At 39.7% G+C, this 12,690-nt stretch overlaps 1 protein-coding gene across 25 annotated transcripts in view; it reads right to left on the bottom strand.

Moving 5' to 3' along the window:
- Positions 1 to 12,690, bottom strand: part of LOC138637428 (titin homolog) — a 1,151,517-nt gene that overhangs the window by 989,737 nt on the left and 149,090 nt on the right. For all 25 annotated transcript variants that reach the window (XM_069726100.1, XM_069726106.1, XM_069726124.1 and 22 more), the window contains 2 exons: positions 3,813 to 3,872; positions 1,808 to 1,864 (listed from right to left, as the gene is read on the bottom strand). In XM_069726100.1, coding sequence (XP_069582201.1) covers positions 1,808 to 1,864; positions 3,813 to 3,872 — 117 coding nt within the window. The remainder of the gene's footprint in view (positions 1 to 1,807; positions 1,865 to 3,812; positions 3,873 to 12,690) is intronic.

The following is a 12,690-nucleotide window of genomic DNA, read 5'->3' as shown; positions in this document are numbered from 1 at the left end:
GGAAGCCTCTTCTCAGTGTAAGACATATGAAAGCCCTCATAGAGTTTGCTAAAAAACACATGAAGGACTCACAGACTATGGAAAACAAGATTCTCTGGTCGGATGAGATGAAGATAGACCTTTTTGGTGATAATTCTAAGCGGTATGTGTGGAGAAAACCAGGCACTGCTCATCACCTACCCAATACAATCCCAACAGGGAAACATGGTGGTGGTAGCATCACGCTATTGGGGTGTTTTTCAGCTGCAGGGACAGGACGACTGGTTGTCATTGAAGGAAACATGAATGTGGCCAAGTACAGAGATATCCTGGATGAAAACCTCTTCCAGAGTGCTCTGGACCTCAGACTTGGCTGAAGGTTCACCTTCCAACAAGACAATGACCCTAAGCGCACAGCTAAAATAACAAAGGAGTGGCTACAGAATAACTCTGTGACCATTCTTGACTGGCCCAGCCAGAGCTCTGAACTAAACCCAATTGAGCGTCTCTGGAGAGACCTGAAAATGGCTGTCCTCCAATGCTCACCATCGAACCTGATGGAACTGGAGAGGATCTGCAAGGAAGAATGGCAGAAGATCCCAAAATCCAGGTGTGAAAAACTTGTTGCATCATTCCCAAGAAGGCTGTACTAGCTCAAAAGAGAGATTCTACTCAATACTGAGCAAAGGATCTGAATACTTATGACCATGTGCTATTTCAGTTTGATTTTTTTAATAAAGTTGCAAAAATTACTGCACTTCTGTTTTTTTCAGTCAATATGGGGTGCAGAGTGTACATTAATGAGAAAAAAATGAACTTTTTTTTAATTTACCAAATGGCTGCAATGAAACAAAGAGTGAAACATTTAAAGTGGTCTGAATACATTCAGAACCCAGTGCACAAACTCTTTACAGATGTTGTCCTTGATGGGGTTTGAACCCAGGACCCAAAACACTGCACAGCACCAGTGCTAACCACTGAGCCAACATTTATAACTATTTTAGTTTTGCATTATTTTGTCTGTATAATGATTTTTTTTGATTGAGAGATGAGTTGTATTTTATTGGCTTCATTTTGGAGTACATTTAATTTATTAATTAATTATTTCTTAATTATCTTTTTAGGATATGAATGAAAGAAACAGCTATTCAGTAGTTGTCTTTGCATTTTATACAGTATTTACATTATTCAATGCATAGTAGACCATTACTTTAATTATACAGGGTGGCTGAAAAATTATTAAAAATGCTAATTATGTTAACTTTTTCTTGTGTTTTGCTATTTTTGGATAATAATGTCACACTGAATGTAAATAAGTCGATGAATCTGAGTAGGCATTGGATTTCGCTGAACCATTTTGGTTACGCATAAATTATAAAATAAGTGATTTTTTTTGTGGTGGGAGGATGGAGTGGAAACAAAATGAATTCTGTTGTTTCATTAGTTATCTTAGCATAGTTCATGCTAAGATTTGATGAGTCCGAGCTGTTACGCGTAGCACACTATGCACACACATACCATATATATGTATTCATTTCTATATGAACTAGCTTCTTGCAGAAATGATACCCCTAAATGATATAGCAATCACTTCAGAGTATCCAAGATTGACATTTCATTCCCCAATTCATTTCAAAGGAAAATTAATTTGCTTGGCATTAGTTTATGTAGAGCTGACATTATGAAGTCAGGAATTTCCTCTCTATAGCTACTCCTATGAGACATACCTCTATTTGATATTTACATATGGATATAGCCAAGGACAGACAGGAAAAAAAAACCTTCTCATTGACATTTACAAAATGTTATCTTATATTGATATACATACCTTTGTGTTTTGGCTTTTCAACGTGTTCTTCTTTCGCTGGCCTTTCTTTATGAAGAACTGAAAAATGCAAAATGAAAACTTACAACTCAAAGGGTTAACTGTCAACATATCCATTTTTTACATGAATTAGGCAAGGATTAATTCTACTAATAGTAAACTGAAAATAATATCATTTACAACTTTATATTATATATATACAAAATCTATTTTCCAAATTAAGAAAAAATTAACAAACCTACATACACCTACCAGACTGGTTTGTTTAGTTTGGTTTACGTTTCCACCTGCAGTAATCTTTTAGGTCACAAAATTTTCCCTGAATTGTCCCGACCCTAGTTTTGTTTTAGGGTTTACTTTCATTTTATTTATTTTTTTATGTAAGATATTTTGTAGCTTGTTACCTTTGTCCCCTACAACAGACTGAATTTAGGTCTAGCTCCAGTGATCACATGTGTTCCATGTTATGTTTAGGTCAGCCAGACCACCACCCCTCACTCCACAGTGCACCATCTCAAACAAATGTGTGCGCGCACACACAGACAACTATATCTAATATATAAAACGATGAAAGAAACAGAGCACAGAACATATGATCAATTTTGTTTTTGGACCCAATGTTCTGCAACATATTGTTGTTTCATCCTTTTTTTTTCTACTCAGGAGATGTTTTGTGAGCTTTTTGTGTCTATAAATATATCAAAGCCAAGGCATTTTGCACACAAACAACTCCTCGGCTGCCAAAAGGATGTAACTATTTGCATGAAATATTCATAAAGAGAAAAAAAAGTGGTGCTATCTAAAGAAAGTAAGTATTAATCAAGGTGAGTTGTATAAGGAAACTTGCCTACATGATAAAGTTGTACTACCTGAGTCACAACTCTAATTTTGGTTTGGATTCCAAAGTGATAGACTGCAGCTATTCCCGGCGAGACAGAAAATATCGCCTCCAGGAGTTTTCCATGGTGGAAGAATCAGAAATGGGGACCAGGATCAGAGCTGTCTTCTGTTTGCCACGATTGAATCAAGGTCTTTTGATTGCAGCATCTGTGGACAATGATTGTACTCCGGGGATGTTGCAAACAAAAAGACCTTGGTTCAATTGTGGCAACAGAAGACCGAGCTGATCCTAGTCTCCATTCCAAAAGGATGTAACGACAACATGGAGCTGAAAATTGGGCTGCAAACCAAAATGTGGTAGAGCTCTAGTGGAGCTCTAAATTATTACTGAAAAAAAGGTCTCATATCTCTTGAGCTGTATGGCAGATTAAAAAAAATGAATTCTTATCACAGCACCAGGAATCAGATAAGAGCAAAAAACTGGCCACTGTTGAGCTGGTGACAGGTCTTCCCTAATTAATCATTTGACATTACTTTTCAGAGCCAGTTTTATAAAACTAATGTTAAGTACCCTGTTCAAGAGTTCTCAGTTAAGAGAAGGGTTGGTGGCACCACTCAGGATTCTCATTAGCAAGAGAGAAGAGCGGCTAGAAAAAGTGTACGACACAGAAAGCTATTAATTTCAATGGAAACTGAGTTACGCTTCATTTCAACTGAAGAGACATTGAAGAATTTGAACACTTGCTGGTGGATTCTTCACAGACTAAAGCTCAATATTGGGCAGAACACCTTTTAGCGACTCTTCATTGATGAACCAAAGGGGACAACATCTTTGAGCTATTTAGTTTTTAAGGTGTATATTCTTTTAATTATTTTATAGAGCTGAAGAAAAGCACAGAAAAAGAACTGGGCAAAGTTATATCAGTGCAATTCTTACAATTTATAAAGGATGAGGGACCACTTTAGATCATAGAATTATTTCAGGGCACAGTGCTCATAATGAACTTCTCTAAAGCACTGAAGTGGCTTCATACAAGGGCTTCAACTTCAACAGTCATTCAATATGGAATATGCATTCTTTTATATGCTTAACATTGCATACATTTCTTAAAATGTTAAAAGAAATGCTATTAAATGAACAATCAGCCATGTTCTTGAATTTTCTTACGTTTTGGTATGGATTTGACTTGCAATTTTTCAAGTTTTTCTTCTCTCTCTATATGTACAACTGAAAAAAAAGAAATACAATCTAAAAAATGTAAAAAAAAAGTACAATGGTTAATATAAAAAACCTCAAAATTACATTTTGTTTCCCTCACCATGCAAATGAACAGTTGATCAAAGTTTACCTGCTAAATCACTTTACAAATAGCTGGTGCCCATATATCGCTACACAATAAAAACATGCCAATCAAGAAACTTGTGCCTACAATGGCAATTACTAGTAAAGTTTCTCATTGAATAGAGCTTCAAGTTGGTGTGTGGAGACTTTGAGGCCATGAAATGTCACCATGGAAAGTTAAACATGCAAATAGACTCTTGACAGAGGAAGAGAGAAGTGTTTCTGGTGCCACCTACTGCAAATATTAATCCTAAAAATATAATTGTCACAGGATTTAAAACAAAAAAAATCTAAACTTGCAGACATGCATTTCAGTGTTTTTTTCCCACACATCAAGCATAGTAGGAAAATAGTGATGAGCGAATATACTCGTTGCTCGGGTTTTCCCGAGCATGCTCGGGTGACCTCCGAGTATTTTTTAGTGTTCGGAGATTAAGTTTTCATCGCCTCAGCTGTATGATTTACAGCTATTAGCCATGCTGAGTACATGTGGGGGTTGCCTGGTTGCTAGGGAATCCTCACATGTACTCAACCTGGCTAATAGCCGTAAATCATTCAGCTGCCGTGATGAAAATTAAATCTCCGAACACTAACAAATACTCGGAGGACCCCGAACAACGAGTACACTCGCTCATCACTATAGGAGAACTAATTGGCTGGGTGAAAGATCTTTGACTAGGGATAAAGTTTCTCATTGTGGAGAGCATTGAGTTGGTTTAGGGAGACTTAAAGGTCATGCAATATGCCCCTGGGATACTAGATATGCAAATAGTCTTCTCACAGGGCAAAGAACAGAATCTTTATTGCCTCCTGTTGGAAGTAGCAATTCTAAAAGTCACAGGTTCACAGAGTAATTGCTTTACTGTGGTCAGGAGGTATATCTTCACCAATAATATTTTAACAGAAATAAAAATGTAAGTAATTTTATGGGAGGAATATTTTACAGCTTTGAAATCACCGAAAACATGACCTAAATATGTTTACTTCATCATTCTCACTAATTTAAATAAGCTTTAAATAAAATGAAATCATTTGAATGTGTAGCCAGGTGAATTAATGCATTTTAAAGAACATTTTGCAAAAAAAAATAGTCTCAATCTGTCTATGAACTATAAATGTTTAACCAGTGTTGAAAGAAAATACTAAGCACAAAAATGTTCCAGGTTGTTTTTGGCAGCCGTTAAAACTAATTAGAAACGGGTTAGTCAATGCCTTACGATGCTAAAGATTGCTAAATATTTTGCTCGGTTTTGCAGTTATCTTTTTCTATAAGATTCTTGCAGTAAAAACATGTTAAAGGGACTGTTCAACAATGTTTTACTAACAATTTCAAAGTTTTAAAATAGTGAAATACATATTAATGCCATGAGTTCACCACAGTGGCCAGTGCTTTGGGTATAGTAGTTCATGTATTCTTGTCACGACGTCACTGCTTGAGGACAACATACAAGACCATTGGGGGTATTTATAAGACCGTGGGAATGGTGGCGAGAGAGCGATAAGATAAATATTCCTGCTATTGCATTATACTATCCTAAATAAACCTGTTAGGTAATTCATGCCGATTGAACCAAAGGCAACATAAATCAGAGACTATCTGCATTATTTTATCTGTGTGTTATTTGCTCTAAAACATTGCGCCTTTTCAAAGAAAACATACTATGAAGACCATGCGACTATAATTGTTAGCCCAAGAAATTTAACATCCCACTTTTTTCCCACCGTGCTTAAACTAAACTGATGGGTTTATTCTTATATACACCTGTATGGAGAGACAAATCAGTCTAGGGAAGTGGCGCAGCGAAACGCCTCCTGGGATCTGTCTCTTGGACTAGTCATGCTAGCCACATCAGTTTTCACATCAAACAGGAACACGAGGAGTGATTCCTGAGCACAGTAGCAAAGTTAAGACAAATGTGTATGTTCTCTGGATCTTTATTCATTCATACCATGCGTTTCATAGTTGGGTTGACTCTTTCATCCGGTACAGTGTGTTATACAGAGTCACCTCCCATATATAGGGGAGGGAAGAAACTTCTACACAGCTTAACACAATAAATAATTAAAATAATCAATTTATAAAAGTCACATATGTATAATTTGCAGCAAATAACCATTTGTTGTACATAAATGTGAGCTATGTTGAGTATATGAATGATGTCTTATAATTGTATGGCGATAATAATTTAAAAAATCATTAAAAAATATATATACCGTATTTTTCGCTTTATAAGATGCATCAGATAATAAGACGCACCCCCAAATTTGGTGAAGAAAAAGAGAAAAAAAAAAATATTTTTTATGCTAAATGGGGGTCTGTCTTATAATGCCAGTGTCCGTCTTACAAGTCATATGTCATTCATCCTGGTATCTATATAACCCCCATCCTTGTGCTGGCACATGTTCCTCCTGTGCTGCTGGCAGGCACATGCCCCCCTGGTCACTATATGCCCCCCTGTGTTTCTGGCAGGCATATGACCTCCTTGGTCACTGAATGCCCCCCTGTGCTGCTGGCCAGCACATGCCACCCTGGTCACTATATGCCCTCTGTGCTGCTGGCAGACCCATGCCCCCCTGGGTCACTATATGCCCTCTGTACTGCTGGCAGGCACATGCCCCCCTGGGTCACTATATGCCCCCTGTGCTGCTGGCAGACGCATGCCCCCTGGGTCACTATATGCCCCCCTTGGCTGCTGGCAGACACATGCCCCCCTGGGTCACTATATGCCCCCTGTGCTGGCAGGTACATGCCCCCGGTCACAATATGCCCCCTGTGCTGGCAGGAACATGCTTCCCCCTGAGCTGCTGGCAGGCACATGATAAAATAACAAACACTTAACTCACCTTTCGATGATGGCTCCGTACTCACAGCTCCTCGGTTGCACTTCCTGGTTCCCAGGCATCGGATCATGTGACCTGGACACAAAGTGATGTCATCACTGTGCTGTGCCGATCACATGATCAGATGTCAGCACAGACACAGGAAGCACAACCAAGGAGCTGGGAGCACGGAACAATCATCGGAAGGTGATTTAAGTGTGTTTTATTTTATCATGTGCCTGACAGCAGCACAGGGGGGCATATAAGAGTGACCGGGGGGCTATATCCATGATAGGAGAGGGGGAGAGTGCAGGCACATGTAATATTCGCTGCTCCCCTGTGAATCAACTCGCACAGTTTCAGCACCGAGGTGATGGACAGCGGGTGCAGTGAATATTACATGAGCAGGAGCACAGGACCCCCTGCTGTCTCAGCATCCTGCAGCCAGCCCACTCCAGCCCCCTGACACCACCTCAAAGCCACCCCCCTCCTCTACAGCACAGCACACAGATTCGGATTATAAGAAGCACCCCCCACTTTCCCCCAAAATTTGGGGGAACAAAAGTGCGTCTTATAATCCGAAAAATACGGTACTTTTGTATTTAAATTTTATTTTTGGAGACTCCTTATGACTGTTGATCTGCTGGAACTTGACACCCTATCTTGGGTTTTCAGTGATTTCATTTAACCCTTCAGGTGCCAGTGTGGATAATTTGAGAATCCAGTAAGACTCTTGATTCATTAGTTTCTGATATCTATTTGTAATGTGATCAATTATGTCTTCAAATATAATAAGTCTTAGACTTGTGCTGTCTTCCTTGGGTTCTAATAAAAAATGTCTAGATAAACTATGGTTCAATACCTCATTTTTATATTATATCTATGTTTATTTATTCTACAATGAAGAGGTTGTATAGTCTTTCTCATATACTGTAGGATTACAATCACATTCAAGCAGATAAATTACAAAGGATGTTCAACAATTACAGTAAAAAACTGAATACTGTTAAAAGTCACTCTGGCTGTCATTGATGTAAATGTTGAGCAGCCATGCTTTATAATCAAACAGCATTTACATTTAGAATTGCTGCACCGAAAGCATCGTTTTAATTGTGGAAACAAGCATAATCTTCCACCCGACTTATAAACGTGTTGTGTGAATAAATAAGGATCCAGAAAACATGCACTTTTGTCTTCACTCTATGGGAATCATCGCTCTTTTTCCTGTTTCGTTTGAATACCTTTCCTCCATCCGGTGTGTGGGTCAGCGGTTGGAGCAGCAGCCCTTCATTTTTACAAGTAAGGAGTTGTGCCAAGTCAAAACCCAGACAGGTGAGCATATACAAACCTTTGCTCACTATGCCTTGTAATGTAAGTAACACACTTGGAGCTCCTTTTCTTTTTTCTCTGTATGTTTCCACGGCCGTATTGTTATACCAAGTTTGAATAATGAAATATGTGGCATGCTTCATTGGATTTGGTACTACTATACTATGATTTAAGGGATTGCGAGGGAGCCTTACTGAGGACATGGACTAATATGAATGATGCTAGTCTCTGACTGTGGAATGTTGCCTAACATATACATAATCATTATGTTTGTAAAAGTTTGAGACCCAGTACAATCCCAAAAAAAAGAAAGAAAGATTGTACCTAAAAGTCATCTATAAAAATTTTGAATTTGATTTGGACCTTAGCGCTCTGCTGGAGTTAGGACTTTGGTGTAAGAGGTTTTCCTCTTTCAGCAAACTTCTGTCCACAGGCTCCGTTAGCTGTTAAAAAAACAGCAGAGCTTTGCTTACCCTCTCTTATTTGGCTGTAGTGATGATGTTTCTAGTTGGCTATGCTGCAGCCAATCATTGAGTTCAGGAAGTTTACTGATGTACACACTGCTGATCTCAGTAATTCCCTGAATGCTGTTGGCATTATTGCTGCAACAGAACAACAGAGGTTGGGCTCAACAGTGAATACACAGCACTGAACTATAAGAGGTAAATATCAGCTTTTCCACAACTAAGGCTAGTTTCACACTAACGTTCGGCATGGCTGCGGATGGCAGCCTTCTTCCTCTGTTAAGTCGCTCCCACTGCTGCACCTCTTCCTTCAGCTTCGCCTGCGCCTGCATGCGTCCTGCATACCTTCTCTTTAACAGTGGGTACACAGGCCATGTGGATGTATGGGGATGCCTCCACATTCATCGTTTTGACGCTGCGCCGACCGCAACAAAATGCAACATGTTGCGTTCGACGCAGTTCAGCGCAGGGTCAAAATGATGCATGCGGAGGCATCTGCATACATCCACATGGCCTGCGTACCCAATGTTAAAGATAGGGTACACAGGACACATGCAGACATAGATGGAGCTGAAGGAAGAGGTGCGGAAATGGGAGGGGCTTAACAGAAGAAGAAGGCTGCCATCCGCTGCCCTGCCGAACACCAGCATGAAACTAGCCTAACTGAGGTTGAGTGCAGAGGTTTGCTGAAAGAGGACCACCTCTTTACTCCTTTTTGTATAAATAGAACGGCAAAGTACAATTAACCAGAAACAATGTGAAAAAAACAAAGATGTCTTGCCTACTTGTCTACCGCAGTTAAGAACACATCAAAGAATGGAACCACTGTAAGTCCCGTACAGTTATTTGAAAAGAGGCTTTAATTTTACATGCCATTAGATGCAACTTTCCAGCCTTAAAGGTCCAGCGGAAAATTTGCCATGTAGTCATGCCCTTACAGAAACTGCAGGCATAAATCAGAAGTTCAAATTTGAAAATGACTTTACAAAGGAACCTCAGCTTTAGGGCTCGTAGAGAAGTAAGAGCTCTTGACACACAAACTTAAAAGCAATGCAAAAAGCCTCCATTAGATGGCTTACCCTGCCTGACTTTGTGTATAAACCTATACTCCGCCTAATGACAATTCTTTTGAGAGAATGAAAATGTCACACCAATAATCTGATAGAGCATGCCATAATTTTACTGTTTTTACTGTATGATTTGTATTTATTAATTTTATGTTTTGTATTCATGCCTATTGTGTCAATTCACATGTGGAAGATATATCTGTGACTAAAACTCAGTTCCATTTATCTGAATGGGCTTGTTTTTCCATTAAACCCATGAATTTCTGCAAATTCAGTTTAAGTACGAGGACTGTCTCAGAAATTAGTGCTCAAGAATTTGTGTGCTTATAATAGCATTGGAAATTCTTAAGATACTGATCTGTATATATTTAAAAAATTGCTGCTTGAAATTGCTTTTATGACTTCAAGTATATTGAACCATGTCATTACTATATTGTTCAATGTCATAGCATCATTTGTAAATCACAATACAAGCAGCATTACCTATTTTGTAGTTTAATCATCTGTCACTTTCATGGAGACTGTCTACAATAGATTCTTATTTTTCAGTGCTTTTTACATCTCAGTGTTCAGTATTAATATACAGCTCTGGCAAAAATTAAGAGACCACTGCAAAATGTTCACTTCATCTGATTTTTTGTCTTTATAGGTATATTTTTGAGTAAAATGTAAATTGTTCTTTTATTCTATAAACTACCAACAACATGTCTCCGAAGTTCCATGCAATAAATTTTGTATTTGTTTTCTGAAAATTAGAAATAGTCAAAAGACTCAGTGCTTTCAGACCTCAAATAATGCAAAAAAGAAAACAAGTTCATAATCATTTAGAAACAACCATACTAATGTTTTAACTCAGGAAGAGTTCAGAAATCAATATTTTGTGGAATAACCATGACTTTTAATCATCGCTTTCATGCTTGCCACCAGTCTATCACAATGCTTTTGGGTGACCTTATCACACTCCTGGTACAAAAATGTAAGCAGTTCTTCTTTGTTTGATGGCTTGTAATTATCCATCTTTCTCTTGATTACATTTCAGAAGTTTTCAATGGGGTTCAGGTCTGGAAATTGGGCTGGCCTTGACAGGCATTTGATGTGGTGGTCGTTCATCCACACCTTCATTGACCTAGCTGTGTGGCATAGTGCATTGCCCTGCTGGAGTCGAGTTCCCGCCGCTGCACATGGGGAGTCTCGAGCCGTGTCTGCTGCGGTCTCCCATTCTGCATCGGCCGCAGTGGAGCCTGCTCAGCGGAGATGTCGGTCCCAGCGTCTAATTGAATCTGATACTGTGCAAAGGGTTACTGCTGCCTCTCCAGGCTCTGCTATTGTACCCTGCACTGGTCTGCGACAAGCAGGCTTTTCTGGGACTAAGTCCTGCGTTGCACACACTGAGCATGCCCAGGGTAAGATCTGTCAGTGGAGGTCTAGAGTCACATGCTCAGTTACTGCAGCAACTTCCATTGGTCCACCAGGAAGGCCCTGTACCTGATCAAGTTCTGTGGCAGCCTTCCATTGGTCCTTCTAGGAAGGTCCTGAAGTTGCTGCAGCTATAAAAGGTTCTCATGACCGCACGGCCATGCGCTAGTATCAAATATGTACGAGCTCAGCGCCAGTGTGGTCGTGTGTGTGGTCAGGGACCCGGCTGAAATAAGCCCCTAGAATGCTGGCACCTCCGGCGAGGAGTTTTTGTGTGTATGCAGTCAGGGACCCAGCTGAAATAAGCCCCTAGAATGCTGGCACCTCCGGCGAGGAATTTCTCATGAGTGCATTCAGGGCTGGCTAATAGCCATTAGAATTCCGGCTCACCCGGAGAGGAGCAGCGTGTTTGGTTGGGACTGCATGACCACTGTCGGCTCTACTCAGTAGCTGTGTACCCTGTGAGCTAAACAGGGCACAGCGTTCTATTTACTACAGGCTCTGTGAAGTTACAGAGTTCGTTCATATTAATTTACTTCACCGCCTTACTTAGCAGCAGGTTCTTTCCTGCACGGTGGATCCCGGGTTGCGAACGCACCTATCTCATCTAATAAATATATTCGGTGCGTTCCGCCAACCTTAACACCAGTCCTCAGAGTTGGGGAACATTGCCTGAGCAAAGCTAGTAAAGCTAGAAAAAAGCCTTTCATCAATGAGAAGCAAAGGAAAGCCTGGCTGAAGTTTGTCAAAGACCATAAGGATTGGACCATAGAGGACTAGAGTAAGGTAATCTTTTCTGATGTGTATAATTTTTAGCTTTGCCCAACACCTGGTCGTCTAATGGTTAGACCGAGACCTGGAGAGGTGTACAAGCCACAGTGTCTTGCACCCACTGTGAAATTTGGTGAAGGATTGGGGATGATCTGTGGATGCTTCAGCAAGGCTGGAATTGGGCAGGTTAATCTTTGCAAGGTACGTATGAATCAAGCCGCATACAAGGTTATCCTGGAAAAACAGTTGATTCCTTCTGCTCAGGCAATGTTCCCCAACTCTGAGGACTGTTTTTTCCAGCAGGACAATGTGCCATGCCACACAGCTAGGCCAATCAAAAGGTGTGGTTGAAGGACCACCACATCAAATGCCTGTCAAGGCCAGCCCAATCTCCAGACCTGAGCCCCATTGAAAACTTCTGGAAAGTAATCAAGAGGAAGATGGATAGTTACAAGCCATCAAACAAAGAAGAACTGCTTACATTTTTGTACCAGGAGTGGCATAAGGTCACCCAAAAGCAGTGTGAAAGACTGGTGGCAAGCATGAAAGCTGTGATTAAAAATCATGGTTATTCCACAAAATATTGATTTCTGAACTCTTCCTGAGTTAAAACATTAGTATTATTGTTTCTAAATGATTATGAACTTATTTTATTTGGCATTATTTGAGGTCTGAAAGCAATGCATTTTTTATTAGTTTGACCGTATCTCACTTTCAGAAAATAAATACAAAATTTATTGCTTGAAACTTTGGAGACATGTTGTCAGAAGTTTATAGAATAAAATTATATTTTTAATTGTAATAAAAAATATACCTATAAAGAGAAAAATCAGACAA

The sequence above is a fragment of the Ranitomeya imitator genome, chromosome 5 (assembly GCF_032444005.1).
Source record: "Ranitomeya imitator isolate aRanImi1 chromosome 5, aRanImi1.pri, whole genome shotgun sequence".
NCBI lineage: Eukaryota > Metazoa > Chordata > Amphibia > Anura > Dendrobatidae > Ranitomeya > Ranitomeya imitator.
This window is presented reverse-complemented; position numbering and strand designations above follow the sequence as displayed.